The 22,600-nt window shown below is 36.2% G+C and overlaps 4 protein-coding genes across 8 annotated transcripts in view; 3 read left to right on the forward strand and 1 right to left on the reverse strand.

The window, feature by feature from the left end:
* The window catches only part of LOC111453978 (homeobox protein knotted-1-like 2), a 5,766-nt gene extending 5,411 nt beyond the window's left edge, over positions 1-355 (reverse strand). For all 3 annotated transcript variants that reach the window (XR_002712337.1, XR_002712338.1, XM_023095234.1), the window contains exon 1: positions 103-355. Coding sequence is in view for 1 of the 3 variants with exons in the window: in XM_023095234.1 (XP_022951002.1) it covers positions 103-279 (177 nt within the window). In the remaining 2 variants the exon portion in view is untranslated. The remainder of the gene's footprint in view (positions 1-102) is intronic.
* A 7,110-nt stretch (positions 356-7,465) lies between these two features.
* On the forward strand, positions 7,466-8,846 carry LOC111454027 (zinc finger CCCH domain-containing protein 20-like). The gene has a single exon (XM_023095298.1). It carries the CDS (start codon positions 7,713-7,715, stop codon positions 8,628-8,630), a length of 918 nt encoding a protein of 305 aa, XP_022951066.1. The 5' UTR covers positions 7,466-7,712; the 3' UTR covers positions 8,631-8,846.
* Positions 8,847-11,580: 2,734 nt separating this feature from the next.
* On the forward strand, positions 11,581-13,664 carry LOC111454127 (transcription factor MYB36-like). The gene is made up of 3 exons (XM_023095455.1): positions 11,581-11,794; positions 11,875-12,004; positions 13,099-13,664. The coding sequence occupies exons 1-3, from the start codon at positions 11,659-11,661 to the stop codon at positions 13,457-13,459; spliced, it is 627 nt and encodes a 208-aa protein (XP_022951223.1). The 5' UTR covers positions 11,581-11,658; the 3' UTR covers positions 13,460-13,664.
* A 1,016-nt stretch (positions 13,665-14,680) lies between these two features.
* Positions 14,681-21,927, forward strand: LOC111454124 (clathrin interactor EPSIN 1-like). Of its 3 annotated transcripts, none has more exons than XM_023095451.1 (12): positions 14,681-14,844; positions 15,015-15,071; positions 15,225-15,276; positions 15,758-15,837; positions 15,928-16,006; positions 16,099-16,182; positions 16,276-16,421; positions 17,294-17,530; positions 17,907-18,070; positions 19,666-19,856; positions 20,422-21,010; positions 21,373-21,927. In XM_023095451.1, exons 2-12 carry the CDS (start codon positions 15,031-15,033, stop codon positions 21,582-21,584), a joined length of 1,875 nt encoding a protein of 624 aa, XP_022951219.1. In that variant the 5' UTR covers positions 14,681-14,844; positions 15,015-15,030; the 3' UTR covers positions 21,585-21,927. The 3 variants fall into 3 exon arrangements, with proteins under 3 accessions (XP_022951219.1, XP_022951221.1, XP_022951220.1); XM_023095453.1 differs by having other exon boundaries at positions 19,669-19,856; XM_023095452.1 differs by having other exon boundaries at positions 14,695-14,844; positions 15,024-15,071.
* Positions 21,928-22,600: the final 673 nt, after the last annotated feature.

The raw sequence follows: 22,600 nt of genomic DNA on the forward strand, positions 1-22,600 counted from the left end.
AAAAAAAAAAAAAAAAAAAAAAAAAAAAAAAAAAAAAAAAAAAACCCTGCCTTTAATTAGCTCATCTCATAATTTCAAAATTTTAAAGTGACCCAAGTCAACCTTTTTGCAATCCAAGAAAGCTTGGAGGAGATTAGAGAATTGAGAGTGGGAGATGATTTTGGCCTTCATAACATCAATATCCTTACTCCCACCGCTACTTATTTGAAAATCATGAACTTGTTGTTGCTGTTCTTGATGATGATGATAATGAAAATTAGGGTTGTACTGATCTTCCATTAAAAGAACAAAAATAACTGAGTAACAGAAGAGAGAGAAAGGAAAATGGAATTATTACAAAACCCTAAAGTGGGGGAATAATTAAACAGTGAAGTAATGGGAAAAAGCTAGCAGTCAATTTCCAAAGAACAGAGCCAAAAAGATTGTTTTTTTTTTTTAATTTTTGAAATGGGTTTTTTATTTTAAAAGATGGGTTTGTATCAAATTTTAGTTTTGAAGGGAACTGAACTGAAACGAGCTGATTTCGGAAATTTCTAGGTTGTTTTTTTGGCTACTATGGTGTAGCTAGAGAGAGAGACAAGGACGACGGCGACGGCGATGTCTCCGGCGACTTAAGTGCTGGACAAGACGTTTTCTTTTTTTCCTTCGAATAATATATAAAAAGTGTGATGATGTTGAAAGATTGGACACCTCTTAATGTATGTGTATGGATGGATGGATGTATGTAGATGCATGCATGCATGCCTCCTCTCTATAATTGCTAACCAAAATGGATTTTTTTTTTAAGATTATGACATTAAAATTCACTAATTTTGGAGAGAAATTTCATGACGTGAAATACGAAAAGCAGGGATAGCTTTCTGGGTCCCTACTAATGTCGGGGTATGGTGTGAAGCACTCTACTTGAGAGTACGGTTGCTAGTCCAAAACTCAAAAGAATCGATAGGGTCAGCACCTATTGGTACAAAAATACTTCATACTACCGATTAATAGTCCATGCCGTATACTGCAAAACTAATTATTAGATTCTTTCACTAGTAAATCAATCAATCTTTGAGTAAAATTTACGATAACGATTGGCCAATCAAGATTATGTTCGTAAAACATATGGATCACATTTTTGTAATATGGTTCTTTATGCAAATTGAATGGATATGGTTTGAGTTTTATATGGACTTTATCTCATTATCTTTCTATCTTTTATTCTTTTCATCCCTTGGTATTGCTAAGAAGAAAAGGTACAAATTTGAAGGGTAAACAGTGAAAAGAAAAGGGCAAATTGATGGGAGGGGGAGGAAAAGGCTGAAGTTCTTAAATGAGGGCTGCACCTAATGTTGAAAGGGACCGAAGAAAGACAAAACATTGACTCCTAAGGACACGACGGTTAAGAAATACTTAGAATAATTTATAGTTACTGTCTATTTCAACCATACGTACCTTTTCTTTTAGTGATTTAGTCATTTAAATTTTACTGTTGAAATGTCACAACCTAACAATGGTTGTGCCCATAAGTAAGTTATCGAGGACGATGAGTAGTTTAAGTGGGGAAAAATGTCACAACCTAACTACGAAGAGAGTAGGTTGTGACCTTCATATTGCGATAAGAGAAGCGGCGACCTTCAAGTGGCGCCCATCTGACCGCGCGAGGGCCTAGACGAGTGTCATGATGCGAACGAGGAGAACGGTGCATCATCTAACACACCACACGAAGTGGGCATTGAAGACAAGTTGAGACACAAGCAAGATAGAGACATTGAATAGACAAGAGAGACAAAGATAGGCTTGTTGAAGGCAAGGGTAAGTATTTAACTTGGAACAATTCTATGACCTTCTAATAATTTTATGAGAAAACATGACTTTGAAGACAAAGTTTGCTAGAAGAATTATTTTTCAACTTATAAAAGGAATGCATATGTAACCTTCTGTTTACTACCGAAATAAAACTGCTATTACATGCATGACTTAATTACGAAACTGAAAAGAAAAAAAAAACATTTAAAACAATGTCCTGAATTTATATATTAATAATAAAATTGTTAAACGATTACGGTAGAAACAACAACAACATGAAATTTAAATAAAAACAAGGTAGAAAGTAAAACAATTCCCTAACTTAATCTAAGAGTTACTAATATGGTGAAAATGTATCTACCCTAACTTCAGTCTCATGACTATCACCATGACGTCGTCATCTATGCAGATATGTCTTGCTTTTACCTGAAAAGTAAAAGTAGCACATGATTTGAGTACTTTAAGAAATACTCGGTAAAGAATCTCACTACTAGTGTCAGAAAATGCAATCACATACAATCATATTTGAGACTTATCATTTCATGCCCTTGGTCTCAACTTCTGGTTCGAGAAGAATTGTATGTATAGTATTTCTCTACACATGGTCCACACATACGCACATAAACCATCAAGTGAGCTCGTATACGTACTCCCTAGACCTAGCCTCTGACTAACGTACACCACATTGCCTTTATACCACGAAGGGAAGAGAGTGCACATAGTATCATGGTGTACATAATACAATATAATCACATCATAATGTACGCGTTCCTACTAATCATGCGTTTATTCTTTAATTATGAACAAGAATAAGCACACCGAAGACCGTTCATTATTCACTCGCTATTGTTATGTCTAATCAGGTAACTTTGGAATCCTTTCCCCTTTATTCACACTTTTTTTTTTCTTTTTTTCTTTTTCAAATATCAAGCTCATATTTATTTTATAAATAAATAATATAAATAATTTCAAATGATGTGACAAGAGAATAATATATTTAATTGTAACCCGGTAGAGGTGTAGTATGTTTTAAGGGTTGGGTTATTCACTCATTAAAATGATACGTGAGATGAGTTCAAAATGTTGAGAGACAGTCTGTTCATATCGGATGTGAACATTGTATTTTAACCCAAATTATACCAACCGATCCATGGGTATAGGGAAGACATTCCCGTCTCCATCCTCACGAAATTTTTCACTTATTTTTGTAGAGATCACGGTAGAGAATACCCATAAAGAATTTGCACCGGCCGATAATTTTTTCCAATTTATTATTATTTTAAAAATAGTTTTTATTTTTTCAATATAATTTTTATTAGAAAAAATGGTAAAACATAAGCAAATTTTTCTACCCACGTCTCAAAATTAACTATTTTATTTATTTAATATAGTCAAAAACATATATTAAAAATATATTTATATTAAACGAGCAGAGTGGAGAATTGGACAGGAACAAAGAATATAATCTCGTCTCTAATTCTATTTATCTAATGGATAAACAATGTTTCTGCTCCTTTTCCACGAGGTCGAGTCTCACAAATAAATTGAACCTTCTAACGATGAAAGTTTATGCCAATTAAAATAAATAATATCTACCATGTTCGTCGTGTAACAAAATTAGGTTAAATTATTGGAGTATAGTCCGGAATGCAGAGGCAGCTTTATATAATATAGATGGAGCAAGCATGAGGTTGGTGTTGGTGTCATGTCAAATAAAAACACCAAATTAGTTTCAAAATATAAATAACTGTTTATTAATTATTATAATATTAACAATATTATGTAACACCTGCGTCACTTAATTCCTCCTCCCATTTTCCATTTATTAATTAATATTTAACTTTATTTCAAAAATATTGTCGTTTGTAATATTACATATTATATTTTATAATTACACTAATTTTTTATTGATGTATTTTTAGTTTATTTTGTAATAATTCCTAATAATTATCTTCAAATAAATGATTTTAGTAAATTATATAAAATTTAAGTGGTAATTATTGTATATGATAGAGTAAATTATATTAAATGAGATATTTATAAATTTTATACTATTTTAATTTAATTCTCATGGGTTTATTCATCAATAATTATAATAAAATTATATAAAATTTTAATTATATGTATTATAGCTCAAAATTCAAATATGATGTATAGTGGAATAAATGATAATAGGATAATAATAATAGTAAATTGTAAAATTAAACAAAATCAATATGAAAAACTAAAAGAAAAAAAAAACTCATGAATTTGAATTTGGAAGGGTTCGAAAAAAAAACGTTCCAAATCTCGAAAAAATCAAAATGAACCGGCCAAAGCTCCACCTAGCTTAAATAGTTGGATGAGAATATCAGTAGAAACCACACACCAAAAATTATCTATTTATAATTAAATAAATGATCGAAAAGAATAATAAATTGATAGATAGACACAGTAAAAAAAGTAAATATCTAAATATTTATCTTATATTAAGATATTAAATAGATATATACACTATATAAAGTATAGTTACTCCCATCATTTGTGTCTATAGATCGATGAAGAACTGTGAAGGCAATGCAGTAACTCCAGTAGCCTGACTGCTGCTGCCACCAGAGATGTGATGTCTGATGTGATGTGATGTGATGTGATGCTCCTCTCTCTGGCCCCATCCATACTTCTACTTAAATTGTATTTTGGACGTCAATTCTTGGTTGGGCCGTTGGGCTGCTGAACTCACCTGGAAAATTGCATAGTTCACGCCGCCCTAACCCAAACCAACCCAAAATTGTTTCACAAGCTAATTCATAAGATATTATTCGTTTTGACTCGTTACATATCATAGAACATGTTTCATAGGTATAGATTTTCACACCCTTATAAGAAATGGTTCGTTCCCCTCTCCAACTGTGATGTCTCACATTGGTTGGAGAGGAGAACAAACCACCATTTATAAGGGTGTGGAAACCTTTCCCTAGCATACGCGTTTTAAAGCCTTGAGGAGAAGCCCGAAAGGGAAAAGTCCAAAGAGGATAATATCTGCTCACGGTGGATCTGAGCTGTTACAAATGGTATCAGAGACAGTCACTGGACGATGTGCCAACCTTCTCGTTGTTCCCCGAGGGGGTGGGGGAGAGGGTAGACACGAGGCGGTATGCCAGTAAGGACGTTGGGCCCCAAATGAAGTAGATTTGGGGGCGGTCCCACATCGATTGGAGGAATGAAAGAGTGTCATTGCCCCGAAGGGGGGTGGATTGTGATGTCCCACATTGGTTGGGGAGGAAAACAAACCACAATTTATAAGTGTGTGAAAACCTTCCCCTAACAAACACGTTTTAAACTCTTAAGGGGAAGTCCGAACGGGAAAGCCCAAAGAGAACAATATCTGCTAGCGGTGGATCTGGGCCGTCACACCAACCGATGTGGGGTCTCATAATCTTCCCCTTGGGGGTCCAACGTTTTCACTAGCACACCACCCAGTATCTAACTCTAATACCATTTGTAACCGCCCAAGCCTGCCGCTAGCATATATTGTTCATTTTGGCCTATTACATATGAATGCAAAGGATAAAAATGGAATGTCATGTCAAAATATCCAACCATTATTATTGCATCTTTTTCATCTTTACTCATTATTGTTGCATCCAAAAATAAACACAAAAGCATTTAATTTAACAATTTTAACTCTAAAATTGTATGAACTTATCTCATCCAAATTAACCACCATACGAACTCACAACCCTATTCAATAAACCCAAAATTTAATGCTTTTGATTTTAAAATTCTACCTACAATATTAAGCTAAGCATTTCGTCAAATTAATTTTACTCATAAAATAATTATTCTTAATTAAGCATCTAAACGCGTTAAACGTATAGAATAAAACTTCATTTTGAAAGTAATGTCGAGCTTATCCACTAAATAAAAGAGAACATTAATGAGTGGAATATTGTTTTCAATAAAATTAATTTATATATTTAAAATTGAGAAGTTTTATCATTAAAACTTTAAAATAATAATAATTTAGACTCAACTTTAAAATAATTAATAAAATAACTTTAAACAATATAATTTACCAAAAAAATGTTTCTAAAATTTTAAAATTCTCTATAATTCTCTTAAATTAAAAAAAAAATCTAAAATTATGTTTTCCTTCCGTATTTTATTTTAAAAATATCATTAAATTTAAAAAAGTTTTGTAGATATTCTTCCCTTTGGAAAGTAGCATCACACTCTCACTTAAAAAAAATAAAAAAATTAAAATTTTTACTGTCAGATTAAAAAAAAAAAAAAAAACTCCTGATATTAAAGGTAAGAATATTTTTAAATTTTTTTAAATAGCTTTAAATGTTTTTGAAGTTTTAAAAAATGGTCGAGGTTATTAACAAAATTTAAAAAAAAAAATTAAGAGTATTTTTAAGACATTTTCAAAAAGTTAAATGTATTTTTAAAATTGTTTTAAAAGTTTAATAATATTTTTTAAAAGATAATGATATTATTTTTTTTTTAATTTAAAGATATTAAAAAAATTAAATTTAAAGATACTATTATTTTTAAAAAATATTTTTATTAATTTAATATATTTATTATATATAAAATTGTACTAGGCCAATCCGCCATAAAAAAACCAGCCACGTGGAACCTAGTTGTGGATAACCCTCTAGGCATTGCCACGCAAGTCTGTCGTCACGGATAAAATCGACCTCCAAAATTTAAAACATTTTATTTTTAATATTTAAATAAAAAACAAACGGTATGGTCAACGGTCATGATCATGAGAATCTCGAGGAATAACAAAGCTGGAGAAATATCAAGTGTGCCACGTGGATAATAGTTGATTTGAGAAAGCCAAGAATCATGTGGAGCACCAACCCATCACCGCCAAGTAACAGCCACCACGTGGACAAATATCCAAGCCCACCTCATCATCTTCGCCCACGTGGATAATAGAAGCAATCTCCTTGTTTTTATTTTTTTATTTTTGCCTTTTAGGGAAATCCTAAAATAATTTTTAAAAAATTATTGTCCACCTAAGCCTCCAAGTGTCCCTCAAGCATGTGAGTTTGATGATATTTGTCCACGTCCTTCACATACTTGTCCCATAAAATCCACTCTCATTATAACCTCCCAATATTTTTGTCCACCTACACACCCAACATACTTTAAATCACCCTTCATAATTACGTATTTATTTATTATTATTATTATTTTAATATTAATAATTGAACTCCGCTCTCGCTCCTTAGACACTAACAATTATTTTAAAAATCAATATTATTTAATCTCTGTCACGGTAAATTTAAAATCAAATTTTAAACGATTAAATTATAAAATTTTATCTCATGCAAAACTAAATATAATTATGGTTAAAACTAAAAAAAACAAAATTAAATTAATTAATTTAATATTAACTAAAAAGTTTCTATATTTAGAGAGTTTTTCAAATTATTTTATTTGAACATTTGTAAGTATATTAATTACCTTATATAAATATTTATTTACCTAATGTAGTAATTTTAAATAATTTTTACAATTAAATAAAAAAACGAAGATTTATTAGATATGAAATTAAGACGATAATTATAAATATTTGAAGGGAGACCAAAAAGTCAAACCCATAATTTAATAATTAAAGAAAAAGTACAAATAATGCAATCTTAAATTAGAAGCCAAGAGAGGGAAAAAGGAAAAATAAAAATAAAAACAAGGAGGTGCAGGGGATGACAATGGACATGGGAACAGAGTAGCACACCCCGGGATTTGCTAGATATTTAACGGGATAAAACAGAGCGAGTTCGTTGAGTAAACGACCACGGTTGAAAGAGCCACCACCGTCTCTTCCGCGCTCCGCCGGAACAAAAGAAAAATCTGGCAGTTTCCAGTCGAATTTCCGTCTTTAAAATCCCTCCCCACGGCGTTTCTCTCACACAATTCAATTCATTATGATCACTGAATCAATGCTTCTCAATCCATCCGCCCATTTTTCATCCTGGGACTCCCTCGACGATCCCACCGCCGCCGCAATCTCCTCCTATCTCACTGCCGGTCACGTGTCGCCGCTCGATTCGCCCACGAGAGCGGTCATGGAGTTCGATTCGTCATTCTGGGAGGAACAGGAACTGCCGGCGGCGGTGGACGCGTTCACCTGCGACGATTTTCGTATGTACGAGTTCAAAGTTCGCTCGTGCGCACGTGGGAGGTCCCACGATTGGACTAAATGTCCGTACGCTCACGTCGGCGAGAAGGCTCGCCGCCGTGATCCGAGGAAGTTCAACTATTCTGGTACTGAATGCCCTGCTTTACGCCATGGGTGTTGTAAGAAAGGGGACGCCTGTGAGTTCGCTCATGGTACATTCGAAATTTGGCTCCACCCAGACCGGTACCGGACTCAGCCGTGCCGTGACGGAATCGCCTGCCGGCGGCGAGTCTGTTTCTTCGCCCATACGTTGGAGCAACTCCGGATTCCGGCGAAACAGAGCCTCATGTCTCCACGGGCGGCTAAGGAAATCGCCTCTGCTGTAACATCGCCGACGTCGATCCTAATCTCGCCGGATTCGCCTCCAATGTCTCCGATCAGCCCTGTAACCACCGGCGGCGAATCGTTCAGCAGATTAGTCCCACTGATGCACAATCTCCAGCTTGACAAATCAAAGAAAAACCCAGCCGTCTCCGGCTTCGATTCAAGCCCCCGGCGGAACTCCGGCGGGTTCGATCTGTGGGACAGAACTTTCGAAGAAGAACCGGCAATGGAGAGAGTGGAATCTGGAAGAAACCTCCGTGCCCAAATGTACGCCAAATTAATGAGAGAGAATTCGGTGGACAGAATCCGGCCACTGATATCGGCCGGATCTCAAAGCTAATTTCAGAATGAAGAAGAAGCCGCCGCCGCCGTCGCCATGGATTCCAATTCTTACATTATCCAGTTTTCTGTGAAACGAATCGTTTTGTTGTTTCTTTTATGCTAATTTCTGTAAATGGGTTTGATGTTAATACGTGGAGAAAGTGAATGATTCCATAATTTTCCCTATTTGTAAAGAAACTCAAAGGGAATCAATAAATTTGTTTTAATTCACAATGGATAGAACCCAACTCGGTGAGATCGTTATTGTACCTCTAGGTCTGATTGTGGGTTAGGTATGCTCCCACCGTTAAAAAAAGAACGTCAATAATATCGTTCGACATTTGAGGATTTGATACCATGTTAGAGAAACACAACTGTTCACAATGGTACGATAGTCCCGACATTTGAGGATTTGATACCATGTTAGACAAATACAACTCTTCGCAATGGTATGATATTGTCCACTTTGAACATAAGCTCTCATGACTTTGATCTGAGCTTCCCTAAAAGGCCTCACACCGTTGTATTCCTTGATTATAAACCTATGATCATTCCCTAAATTAGCAGGTGTGAGACTTTCATTATCCAACAATCGTGACATAATTTCTTCACCAGATGTATGTATAAAAGGAAATACGTTCATCATATAGTTCATTTAAATATCATAGCATAAATAATAATACGTAAATAGGGTCACAAGATACATGTTATTCGTGCATTAAAACAATTTCGTTCAAGCTACCTCGTTGATGTTCTAACAGTACGTTAGCTTACAATTTCAGGCTTAACGTAGTCCTCCTAAGCTCATCTTAACTTGCCGTTCTAGGTTCAGGTCAACGAAAATTCAATTTCACCTAAGATATTCCATTCATTTAGAAAATCGAGTTTAAAGTCTAGTTATGGAGTCGATATAACTTAAGTACCCTAAACAGTGTTAAATATTATAATTTTCCAATACAATAGCTATACTAACATTTTTCTACCTTAATTACATAAGTAGTGACGTCAAAACAGTCTAGAATGGTCAAAACAAGCTAAAATCGAGTCGAGGAAGTCGACTTAATGATATCATTCGGTTTAACCATTTCTTTTACGTTATTTTTAGATGTGACTAAAACTCGAAAAACTTATTTTTTGTTTATCCTATGTATTTCTCATTGTAGTGCTTAGAACTCGGTGATTTATAGCGTGATTATAAGGGTCATTTGTAATCTCCAATATCGTGAAATCTACATTTAAATAAAATTAGAAGTGGTCTCGAGTTTAGAGCGAACAAATATATTTTTTATTATTATTATTTTCGACAAAAAAAAAAGAAAAAAAACTCTATCGTCTTGGTGGTTAGAAATTATGTTTATTTTCTCATCATCTCTAGGATCGATTTTTAAAAAACCAAATAGTTAATAAACGCCATCTAAAATATATAAATTTTGTGTTTGAGTTCAGCACGTGGAATATAGCTTACACGCGCCTACCATCTTTTGGATGATAGTATATGTCTCAATCAATTGTACTATGTTCAAGTTGATCTAAAACATATTAAATTGAGTTCGAACATAATTAGTGGACTTCTGACGTAAAAAAGTTCAAATCACGTGTATCATTCGATGCTAATTTCAAAACATTTTATAAGGGGAAAGACTTACTAATTCTGGTCTCTAGCCTCGTCGGTTTACGACCCTCTAGCCCTCTTTTCGAACTTTAACCAAATAGGTTAGAAAACAAGCAAAGATTCTTTAAGAGTCTCCCATTATGGGATGAGCTAAAGCATAGCATGTGAGATGTTGTGAGAAGAATAGAGTATGGTTTTGATATCATTTCCTTGTAAAGTAAGTAGTGCACATAATTGAATCCCAAATTTGGATTCGAGGAAAAAAGCACTGAAATTGAGCCATTTTGTGAGGGAATATCATTATAGAGTGGACCCATATGCTATTTCACATTCATATGCTTCATTGTTACTTGTGAGAAAACTTGGAACTTTCCTCGTCTTCGGACAAAAACTAGTGTCGAAATAGGTCCAAGTCCCGATATTTGGCACTTCCGACGTGGGATCTCACAATCCACCTCCCTTTAAGACCTAGCGTTCTCGTTGACACTTCTTCCTTTCTACTATCGATGTGGGACCCCCAATCCACCTCACACCGCCTCGTGTCCACCCCCTTCAAGGTTCAGCATCCTTGTTGGCACATCGCCGAGTGTCTGGCTCTGATACAATTTGTAATAATCCAAGTCCACCACTGGCAAATATTGTCTACTTTGAGGTTTCTCTCAAGGTTTTAAAAACGCGTCTGCTAGGGAGCAGTTTTCACACCCTTGTAAAGAAAGCTTCATTCTCCCCTCTGGGGCCAGCTCCTTGTTGGCACACTGCCTAATGGTTACCCCCTTTGGGGCTCAGATTTCTCGCTGACACATCAGTGTCTGGGTTTGGTACCATTTGTAACGACCCAAATCCACCGCTAGCAAATATTGTTCTCTTTAGACTTTGTTTCGAGTTTTCCCTCCAGATTTTTAAAATGTGTCTGGTAGTGAGAAGTTTCCACACCCTTTTAAAGAATACTTCGTTCTCCTCCCCAACCGATATAAGATCTCACAATTCACTTCCACTTCAGAGCCCAGCGTCCTCGTTGGTACTCGTTCCCTTTTATAATCAATGTGAGACCCCCTAATCCACCCCCCTTCAAGACCTAGCATCCTTGCTAATACACCGCTTAATGTCTATCTCCTTCGGGGCTCAGATTCCTCATTGACACATCACTCGATGTCCGGCTCTGATACCACTTGTAATGACCCAAGTCCACCGTTAGCAGGTATTATCTTCTTTAGACTTTTTCTTTCGAGCTTCCCTTCAAAATTTTTAAAATGCTTTTACTTGAGAGAAGTTTCCACACCTTTATAGAAATGATAAATGATAATGAATTATCTTAAACACACTTGATTTGTGGCCATTGATGATTTTGTAATTGAGCCAGCTTTAGAAGCATTAGCAGCAAACCCCTCTCCCATTCAACCTTGGGGGGTGAGATAGGGTGAAGAAGCAAGCAGCCATGGGAAGAGCTCCATGTTGTGACAAAGCCAATGTAAAGAAAGGTCCTTGGTCCCCTGATGAGGATGCCACTCTCAAACTCTATGTGGAAACTCATGGCACTGCAGGCACCTGGATTGCTCTGCCCACAAAAGCTGGTGAACTCTCTTTCTTGTTTCCAACTTGAATTACCACCATTTATGTTTGATATCTCTCTGTTATGTATTATAAACTGCAGGGCTAAAGAGATGTGGCAAGAGCTGCAGGTTACGGTGGCTAAACTATCTTAGACCCAACATCAAGCATGGAGACTTTACAGAGGATGAAGACAATCTCATCTTTAATCTCTATAATCAATATGGAAGCAGGCAAGTTTGGTAGTTTTTTCAGCCCTGAATCTATATAGATATGTTTGTTTTTCTCTTTAGAATCTGAAATTTTCGATGTTCTTCTGAAACAAGAGTTCGGAATTAAGATTTTTTATGCGAGATCTCACCTCGCGGTTGGGGAGGAGAACGAAACGTTATTTATAAGGGTGTGGAAACCTCTCTTAGGCTTTTAAAACTTTGAGGGAAAGCTTGGGTGATGTGCCAACGAGGAGTCTGAGCCTCGAAAGGGGTAGACATTAGGCGGTGTGCCAAAGTTGGGTCCTGAAAGGGTGTGGATTTTAAGATCCACGTCGGTTGGGGAGGAGAACAAAACATTTTTTATAAGGGTGTGGAATCCTCTATGTAGCAGACATGTTTTAAAACTTTGAGGAAAAGCCTGAAAGGAAAAGTCCAAAGAGGATAATATGTGTCAGCGGTGGACTTGGGTGTTACAATGGTATCAGAGCCAGACACCGAGTGATGTGCTAGTGAGGAGGCTGAACCCTGAAGAGGGTGGATACTAGGTGGTGTGCCAGCAAGGAGATGGGCTCCAAAGGGGGCGGATTGTGAGATCTACATCGGTTGGGGAGGAGAACGAAACATTGTTTATAAGGGTGTGGAAACCGCTCTTTATCCCTAGGAGACGTGTTTTAAAAATCTTGAGAGAAAGCTGAAAGGGAAAGTCCAAAAAGGACAATATCGGTTAGCAGTGAGCTCGAGTGTTACAAATAGTATCTGACATCGGGCGATGTGCCAGTGAGGAGGCTGAGCCTCGAAGGAGGATACACACTAGGCAGTGTGCCAGCAAGGAGCTAGGCCCCGAAAGAGTGTGGATTGTGAGATCGACATTGGTTGGGGAGGAGAACGAAGCATTCTTTACAAGGGTGTAGAAACCTCTCCCTAACAAATGCGTCAGGGCTGGATTGTGAGATCCACATCGGTTGGAGAGGAGAACGAAGCATTCATAAGGGTGTGTAAATCTCTCCATAACAGACGTGTTACCTCTCTATAACAGACGCGTTTTAAAAACTTCGATCGTATTGTTTAGTTAAAGTTTCAAGGCGATAATTGTTGATTGTTGTGTTGTGGGTCAGATGGTCTAGCATAGCCTCTCAGCTCCCTGGTAGAACAGACAATGATGTGAAAAACCATTGGAATACTAAACTGAAGAAGAAGAAGAAGCTGTTAGTTGCAGCAGGCAAAACCAAGCTCCAAACCATGAGCAGCACCGAGACCTCACTGCCACAAACAATCTCAAACTCTGCTGGTTTTGACTCTGTTGCTCAGTTTCAGACTCCTAATGTCTCCCCTTCAAGCTTCTCCGACATGGTTCCCGGCGGCAGTGGTTATGGTAGAGATGAATGGGGTTTAATGGAAGATTGGGGCTGTGACTTCTCACCCGACATGATCTGCAGCATGTTTTTTAAGGAGAAAAATGGTAAATTATGTCTCTAACAAACACATAACAAATACATATCTCTTATCGTATGGAGCATTCTAATAACCTCTTTCCTAATCGAGGCTCGACCCCCTCTAGAGCCCTCGAACAAAGTACACCATTTTGGCTACACCTTCGAGGTTCACAACTTCTTTGTTCGACTTTGGAAGGACTCTATTGACATGATTAAGTTAAAGACATGACTTTAATACTATGTTAGAAACACGACCGTTCATGTATAAACTCTTGATCATCAAGCTGGCTAATGTGAGATTTTCTCCCAACAATTCTCGATAGACTAGAGGAGAGACTAAGTAACAGATACCAAGGTCAATATTCTAACAACAATGAAAGAAGCAAACTGAGTGCTAAGGAATCATTTAGGACTGATCTAGCTATTGAATCAGATAAAACAACACTAAATGTTAGGGTTTAACATCCCTGAAAGCTAATGATTGTATTATTCTTTGTTAGTTGAACACGACTCTCTAGAGTTGTATGATATGGTCCACTTTGAGCATAAGCTCTCATGACTTTGCGTTCGGCTTCCCAAAATGCCTCATACCAATAGAGAGAGTATTCCTTAATATAAACCCACGATCGTTCCCTAAATTAGCAGATGTGAGACTTTCATCCAACATCTCTCCTCGAACAAAGTACGCCTCCTCTTTCTTTTGAAATCCTTTGTTCGACGACGTTTGAGGACTCTATTGACATGGCTAAATTTAGGGCATAGCTCTAATACCATGTTAGTTGAACACGACTCTCCACAATGGTATGATATTGTCCACTTTGAGCATAAGCTCTCGTGGCTTTGGTTTGAGCTTCCGTAAAAGGCCTCAGGTAGATAATACTCATTTTATAAACAGACGATCATTCCCTAAATTAGCACGTGGGACTTTCCTCAACATTCTTAACTAATTGATTTATGTTAAGGTTGCTACATGTTTCAAAATATAGAACACGAGACAATTATAAATCCTGCATTAAATTATCACGTGTGTGCATATATAACTTATTTTTAATCAATATTTAAAATATCGAACGACATCGGTATATAAGATGTTGGAGGATCTGACATTTCTAGTGATAAAAATATTTTAATATTTTTTAGAAGTCGGAGGATATTAATTAATTATTATTTTTATTTAAAATGAAGTATTGATTGATGTATTAGATTTTTTTTAAAAAAAATTAAGTGTAGGATGGAAGTAAAATACAAAATTTTATTTCAAAATTAAAAAACCAAATTCAACTAAGAAATATTGCTTCGTTGTCTCTTCTGTTCTTTCGGCTTTTATCTTCCGCCATCACAGACGTAAAGAAGGTTGAAACAATCATCGCGGACTCCTCCTCTGATTTCCGTCTTTCCCAGGATCTGAAGCTTCCCTGCTACTCTTAGGTACATCAATTCTTGTTTGTTTCTCTTTTCTCTTCGGAATCGATTACTGTTAACTATATTAGCTCCAGCTCTCTGAATTTTTCTTTTGTGTTTTCGGTTTGGATCTACTGCTAGATCTTTCTCCAATTTCTCGTATTCTCTGGTTTTAATTTTGTAATATTTTGTGATAGATTTCGCAGATCTGCCATGGATTTCATGAAGGTTTTCGATCAAACTGTCCGTGAAATGTGAGGCTCGAACTAGTTCATATTCAATTTGGATACCCAATCTTTTCCCCCGGTTATATATATTTGGTTCTCTAGATGGAAGTTAACCTTCTGTTAGCTTTAAACTTTGATTTTTGATGTGGTTTCCATTTTTATTCTATCTATTAATTACAGAAAGAGGGAGGTGAATTTGAAGGTCTTGAAGGTTCCGGAAATCGAACAGAAGGTTTGGATAATGCATTTTCTTTTCGCTGATATCTCGATTTAGATGTTTACCTCGTTATTGTTATGGGTTCTTCCTCCCTTGCCGTTAATAGATCTAAGAAACTCTCGAGCCGTTAGTTCAATTATCAATATCCCGCTCCACCCTTCTCTGAAGAATGTGATTCCAGCATCATTTGGGTGGATTTCTGGGAATATTGATGTTGCTTAGTATTGTAGCATTCAACTCCAACAATGGCGATTACTAGGCATGTGGTCCAAATCCATGCTGCAATCACATTCTTTTGAACTCCTCCGTTTTCCATTTAAGTGGATATTTCAATTCGATCGGTCATGTTCCGGATGGCCCTCAGGGGCTTGCCTTTTCAGATACAATGGATTAAGTTTCAGAGCAGACCCACCTCTGATGAAGTATTTAATATTGTATTGTTGGAGGATTGAACTTCTCAATGTGATTTCATAACTGGTTGTCATCACTGCTACAGGTGCTAGATGCAACAGATGATGAACCATGGGGTCCTCATGGATCCGCACTGGCAGAAATAGCGCAAGCTACAAAGAAATTGTAAAGTTACAACTCTTTTCATTCCATACCGCTCTTTCCTTCTTCAATCAAGCACTGATTTTTGTTTCACGGTTGATTTTAATTGTTCAGTTCTGAAACTCAGATGGTTATGAGTGTTCTCTGGACAAGATTGAGTGAAACTGGTAAGAATTGGCGTCTTGTCTACAAGGTAAAGTTTTATTTGTTCCCAGTTGAATATGATCTTATTACCTGACAAATAATATCACTCTTGCTTATGAATGGCACTGTCAACTTCTTCAGGCTTTGGCTGTAATAGAATATTTGGTGTCGCATGGATCTGAACGTGCCGTGGATGACATTATTGAACATACTTTCCAGATATCTGTAAGAATGTTTTGAAAATTTGCTTTACAGTGCAGTTCAGCTCTTTAGAGACTGTCTTATTTTTTTTTTGTGTGTTTTATTTTTGTTGGATAGTCACTCTCGAATTTTGAATATGTTGAGCCAAGTGGCAAGGACATGGGGATAAATGTCAGGAAGAAGGCTGAAACTATTGTTGCCCTTTTGAATGATAAAGATAAAATACAAGAAGTGAGAAATAAAGCTGCTGCAAATCGTGAAAAGTAAGTGAATATTTAAGGAATCTGATTCTATTTTCTTTCTTTAGATTGACTACCTACGAATAGACAGTTATATTTATGAGCTTCTCCTCACACTAATTGATCCTTCGTTAAAATAATAAAAGGGGGTGGAGGGTAAAACCTCTGACCATGTAGTAAATAAATGACATTAACAATTCCCATAATTATAGCATCAGACTATACCAGTTTGCTTGGGCTTTAATCTGGGAGCCGTCCTTAGAGTTAGGGTGATATGCTGCGAGATCGGTTATATTAAATATGTTCGAATGCTCATATCAGCCAAATGAAGATAAGTGTAGCCATTATCGACTATTCATCTATATTTTGCAAGGACTGAATTTTGTGTGCTATCTCTCCTTATAATTACTTTCTTCTACACTAAATTAGTGGATGTAGGCAATTAAACAAGATCTACAGTAAGCCTAGGAGTTTATTTATGCAAATTCTGCTTGTTTCAGTACCAAATTCTCATCATTTTGGTTAATGTTAGAAGTATTGACATAAAATAAAATATTTATCTTATAAAAAAAAAGTAGACATAATTACATTTATTATAACCCGTCAACTTAATCTTTTGGATTGTTTGATGATTTAACATGTAACAAAGCAAGAGGTTCTGTATTCAAACCTTATAATGTCATTTTCTGTCAAATTAATATTGATTTCCTCTTGGGATGTCTTTTACAAATTTTCAAGCTTTCAAGTGAGTGAGAGTTTCCAAGTATTGATATAATTAAATTTATTGTTATCATCAACTTAAGCTTTTTGGTTGAGATGATTTAAAAGTTCACTGGGACCTCAGTCAAAATGCAAATTGATTTTTCAAAATAACTAATGTACATGTCCATTCTTAGGTACTTTGGACTTTCATCTACTGGGATCACTTACAAGTCAGGCTCAGCCTCGTATGGCAGCAGTAGCTTTAGCAGTGATAGTTATCAAGGTCAGAGTAGCTTTAGAAGCGATAGATTTCGTGATAGGAGCAGCGACAGGGATTCATTTAGGAAGGAAAAAGAAGATCAGGATGACTTTAAAAGGTCAAATTGGTCTACTAAGCAGGATTATAGCAAGGGTTCTGCACAAAACAGCAGGTATGTACTTATAGAATATTTACCTTTTTACTTGATTCTATTTGCTGAATACGATGGTACATTCTTGGAGTAGGTTCTGCAAACAAACAATACATCTGTTCCTTTGAGCCATGGTTCTTTTGCTAGGTTTCGTTTGGACTCTGTGATATATTGAAGAATTATATTACTGGAGAAGTGTCAGTGGATAATCTTTTTAAAATGAGAAGTTGAACAGAAGTTATTGCGTCTATGGTTGGAGTTATTAAATTTTGGAGAATTCATTGTGAAGTTTCATGTTGTTTGGTCTTAAATTATTGTGTCTCATATATAAACAGACAGGCATTGCCTCTATATTTCTATATTGTCTTGCTTCCTAATATGGAGAATTCTCTTTCAGCAAGGATCAAAGTAAAACATCATCGGGAACATCGAAGTTCTCAAAAAAGTCAAATGACTCTGCAAATAAGGGTGTCTCCTTCAGTTCTAGTCCCCAAACAAATAATTCTGACGAAGATTTTGATGATTTTGATCCTCGTGGGAATTCCACCACCACCACCACAAGTAAGTGTTTTGAATTTTGAAATGTTTATGCTTGTTTTATTGCAATAAGATAACTGGTGTGTTAATTTTGAACGTGGTTTACTTTTGTAGCTTAAATGCTTAGTGGTCATTTGCCAGTGGATGGACATTCTATACTATATACAAATAGGACTATAAATGAGATTTTTTTTCTACTTTGATTGGTTTTATTTATTTATTCTTAATAATTCAATTACAACGGTTATTTGTCTCAAATTTCCCATGACATTTCTTCCATTATGTTTATTGATTACCATTGTTTTGTTGTATTAAATGAGTATCAAATAATTTTTAGTTTTTTATACTTCCAAAGGAAAGCTAATTAGTAAAATAATGTTATTTTGAAACTAATGAGTAAACTAGAGGTTGTAAAAGAGGTGCTAGGGGTTTGAAATCGTGCTTTACAAATGTCTTCCTCATTTCCTTCAATTTGTGTATATTTTGGTAATTTTGGTACAAGACTACTTGTAAGTTACATTGGATCAGAAAAGGTGCAAGAAGTTTTATAAAACTAATAGGTGAAATATGATAAAATCACTTTCTTCTTCCTCACAGATCTGACGTTGGTTTTAGGTCGTGTTTATCCCATGGGGGTGAGTTCGTATAGTCTAGGTTTGAAAAACCAAACGTACATTTAGTACCTGGGCTTACTTTATCCGTCTTTCCGGGCTACAATCTTTCTAATCCCATGAAATACACAACACAAGTTACGCACCAGACTACAAAGTTTTTTGTGTAAACTTCGGTTTATGCTGCCCGTTTCTCTTGACAATCTGAGTACAAATTACACTAGACCAGATTTCCAACTCAATCTTCACAAACCAAAACTTTACTTAAACTATTGACTAAACATGCCCTTACTCCATTATATTTTGGATTTAGAACTTTGACCAACCACAAGTCACAATTGCAAAAACTAGTGGGGAGAAAGTTTGAGAGTGATTGTTGTTGGGAGAAAGAGTATTAAGACCTCTATAATTGAGAGCAATCCAATAGGACTGAAATACTATACTCCCCTTCCATGTGACCAAAGTTAGTAAATAACAACACAAAGTAAAGGGGATAACAAAAGAGAACACAACACTGAAAGTGTACCAGTCGCCCCAAACTCGAGACTGCATCCAGTCTTGCTAGTTCTACTATAATGGAGTATACAAATGACCTTCAAACTCAGGCTAACAATCAACATCAAGAAACCACGACAATGGTTTCCTTGACTTCTAACCACCTCAATGATATTTGCCTAGGATTACACAAAGAAATAAAAGCCTTCAAACCCACACTCAAAATAAAGCGAACTCACTAAAAGGCAGCGATGCATGCTATGAGCATTGGTATTAAAATGAAGTCCCGCAAATGTCTTTTGGCTTGAAGGTCTTCTGAAATAGTGTCTCCTTATTCTCCGTTATGGAACACTGCTCTTTTCAAATTAAAGTAGCAACACACACACGGATGTGATTTATTATTGACTGAATACAGGAAGAAGGAAGAAACAATGGCTGACCACATTACTAAATTATATATAGCATGTATTTATTTTCCAACAGTTCTCCCATTCTGAATTAACTTTTTGCCAGAAGCTGCTGTACCAAGCCCCAATGGAGTGGATCTTTTTGAAGATAGTTTAATTGGAGATCTCATGGATGCTCCAACACTTGTTCCTCCTGGAAAGCCTGACAGCGATTCTCCGGAGGTAGATCTGTTTGCAGATGCTACTTTTGTATCAGCTTCACCGCCAATGGAAAAGGAACCCAATTCCTCGCTAAAGGTTCTGGATACTTCAGTATTTTTAGCGGTTTTATTAAATTCCCCAATTAATACATGCTCCTGTATTTTGTTTACTGCAATCACTGTTTTGCATTTAGCCAAGTTAGAGATTTACCTTTTGATTCAAGAATAGTATTGCATTTAGCTTGAGGTAAGTCATGCATCTTCGATGCACTTGCATTTTGGTCATCAAGGACATTCTCACATATGTGATTGAAAGCTAATCTACTAGAAATTCTCATTTCTCACAAACTAGACTTTGTTTGAGCTGTCTTCGTATGTATTTCTTTATGAATAATTGAATAATGACTGAAAAAATATGTATTTCTCTTATCAGTTTTGCTTAGCCTCCTCTATTACTACTTATTTGTATTTTTATCTATCAACGGCCATTTTGATGCTCTAACAATGATTTGGTCTCTTTGCTTCTACTCATTATCTCAACAAAATATTATATTCATGAAAGTGTGTGGAGTTCGTAAGTGCCTCTTTCTGATGTTTGGTTTTTTTTTTTTTTTTTTTTTTTTCGCTTTTCGTTGAAAATAAATTTCTTACCTTTTATCCAGGCTGAGGTTGATCTATTTGCTTCACAACCTGCTTCAGTTTCTACACCAGTTGACTTTTTTGGCTCTCCTGAGCCGGTTGTGCAAACAGGCACCAACTTTGCCGGTGCAGCAAGAGACAGTAAAGCTTCACAACCTGCGTCACTTTCTGCAACATTCGACTTTTTTGCCTCTTCTGAGCCGATTGTCCAAACAGAAACGAACTTTGCTGGTGCAGCAAGAGACATAAAAGCTTCAAAACCTGCTTCAGTTTCTGCACCAGTTGACATTTTTGCCTCTCCAGGACCAGTTGTGCAAACAGAAACCAACTTTGCTAGCGCAGCAACAAACAGTATAGTTGTGGATCCTTTTGCTGCTCTTCCACTTAACTCTTTTGATGGGTCAGATCTTTTCGGTGCACCCTCTTCCCATTCTGAACCAGTGTCATCAGTAGAGCCTTCGCAAAATCCTGTTAGTTGCCCATCTAATAATCCAGATGGAAAATCTATCAACAGTTCATCAGCTTCAGCCAAGAAGAATACTTTTCAGGTCAAATCTGGGATTTGGGCAGATTCACTAAGTCGAGGACTGATTGATCTTAATATCTCGGCTCGTAAGTCTATCTTGACTGCCTCAATCCTTTTTACTGGCCTTTCTTTTTTCATTTCTCTCTTTTTCCCTTCTTTTACTAGTTAAAGAGACATTTCGTAGACAATATTCTGGAATAGAAAGTATACCATCTTCAGAATTTTAATAGGATTGGTGCTAATAAGATGGACCTCTGAAATAGAAATGTGCTATAATAGGATTGGTGCTTGATTGAGCATATTACGTTGTGGTAGAAGCAATATCATCTTATTTGTTCTTAAAATATTATATCCTCATCATCACTTCATTGACTCTCTGAAGGCACTTTTGGGTTGTTTCATCTTTCAATAGCTCCCTTAACCCATCATTTGCTTGTCTGCATTGCAGCCAAGAAGGTTTCCCTGGTAGACGTCGGTGTTATGGGTGGACTGAGCGATTTCTCAGACGAGCTGGTGAAAGGACCTGCACCTACTTATCACATGGGGCAAGCAATGGGTGCAGGATCTGGTCTTGGTCGGACGGGATCCCAGGCGATGGGAGATGATTTCTTTTCGCAACTTTCGGGTCAGCAATACCAATTTGGCGCTTTCCAGAAGTAATCTGTTCTTTCACCTGTACCTCCTTTTTCTTCCTCTCAATCTGCGAAGAGTTTGTGGGAAAACCTCGAGCGTTTTGGTGGCTTTTGTGGAGACGCCACATATTATTTGATTCGAGGAAGAATAATATAACATCGTTGCTGCATTTCTTGTGGTCCTATATCTTACTGTGAATGAAGGAATAGTGTTTTGGTTGCTGCGTTTCTTGTGGTTCTATATCTTACTGTGAATGAAGCAATAGTGTGTTTTTTATTTAATATGTTGCCGAAGTAAGACTTGAGCAATTTGACTCTAAAAAAGGGACAGAAAGTGATTGCAATGCATTACCCATAAATGATTGTGATGCTATAAATGGTGTAAATGTATATATCGTTTCTTCGTACGTCTTATTACATGTTCGTGAGATCGGAATTATGCACGTTTGTATTCGAGAATACATTAGTTTTTCATTTCATTGTCTAAATTTCTGTATTCATCATTGAGATCTGGTTCCCTACCCCTTGTTTTGTTCATTCAAATCTTATATGAAATTTAAACTTGAATGCCCGGGGAATGATCATTTTACTCGAGAACAGCTTGACGAAGCGTTCTCAAAAGCAAGGTTGAAAATGGTGTCGTTTGATTATTTTCTTTTATTAACCAAAAATATGGGGAAAGAAAAAGAATAAAGATAGCTTCAATTCCCTGATTTCGGTTATTTTACGAAAAAGTTCAATACACAGACAACAAACTGTTCAAGAACGAAGAAGAACAAAGCTAGACAGCTATCGTAAAGTTCAATACACAGACAACAAACTGTTCAAGAACGAAGAAGAACGAAGCTCGACAGCTATCGTAAAGTTCAATACACAGACAACAAACTGTTCGAGAACGAGGAAGAACGAAGCTAGACAGCTATCAAAATGAAAAACCGATAAAGAAAATTGATAATATGAAGCAACAGTATAGTAATTCAATGATAATATAACTTAGAAGGGGAAAACAAATTATTGATTGATCAAAACATGCGAATCGTTAAT

This window comes from Cucurbita moschata, unplaced genomic scaffold (assembly GCF_002738365.1).
Source record: "Cucurbita moschata cultivar Rifu unplaced genomic scaffold, Cmos_1.0 Cmo_Scf00016, whole genome shotgun sequence".
NCBI lineage: Eukaryota > Viridiplantae > Streptophyta > Magnoliopsida > Cucurbitales > Cucurbitaceae > Cucurbita > Cucurbita moschata.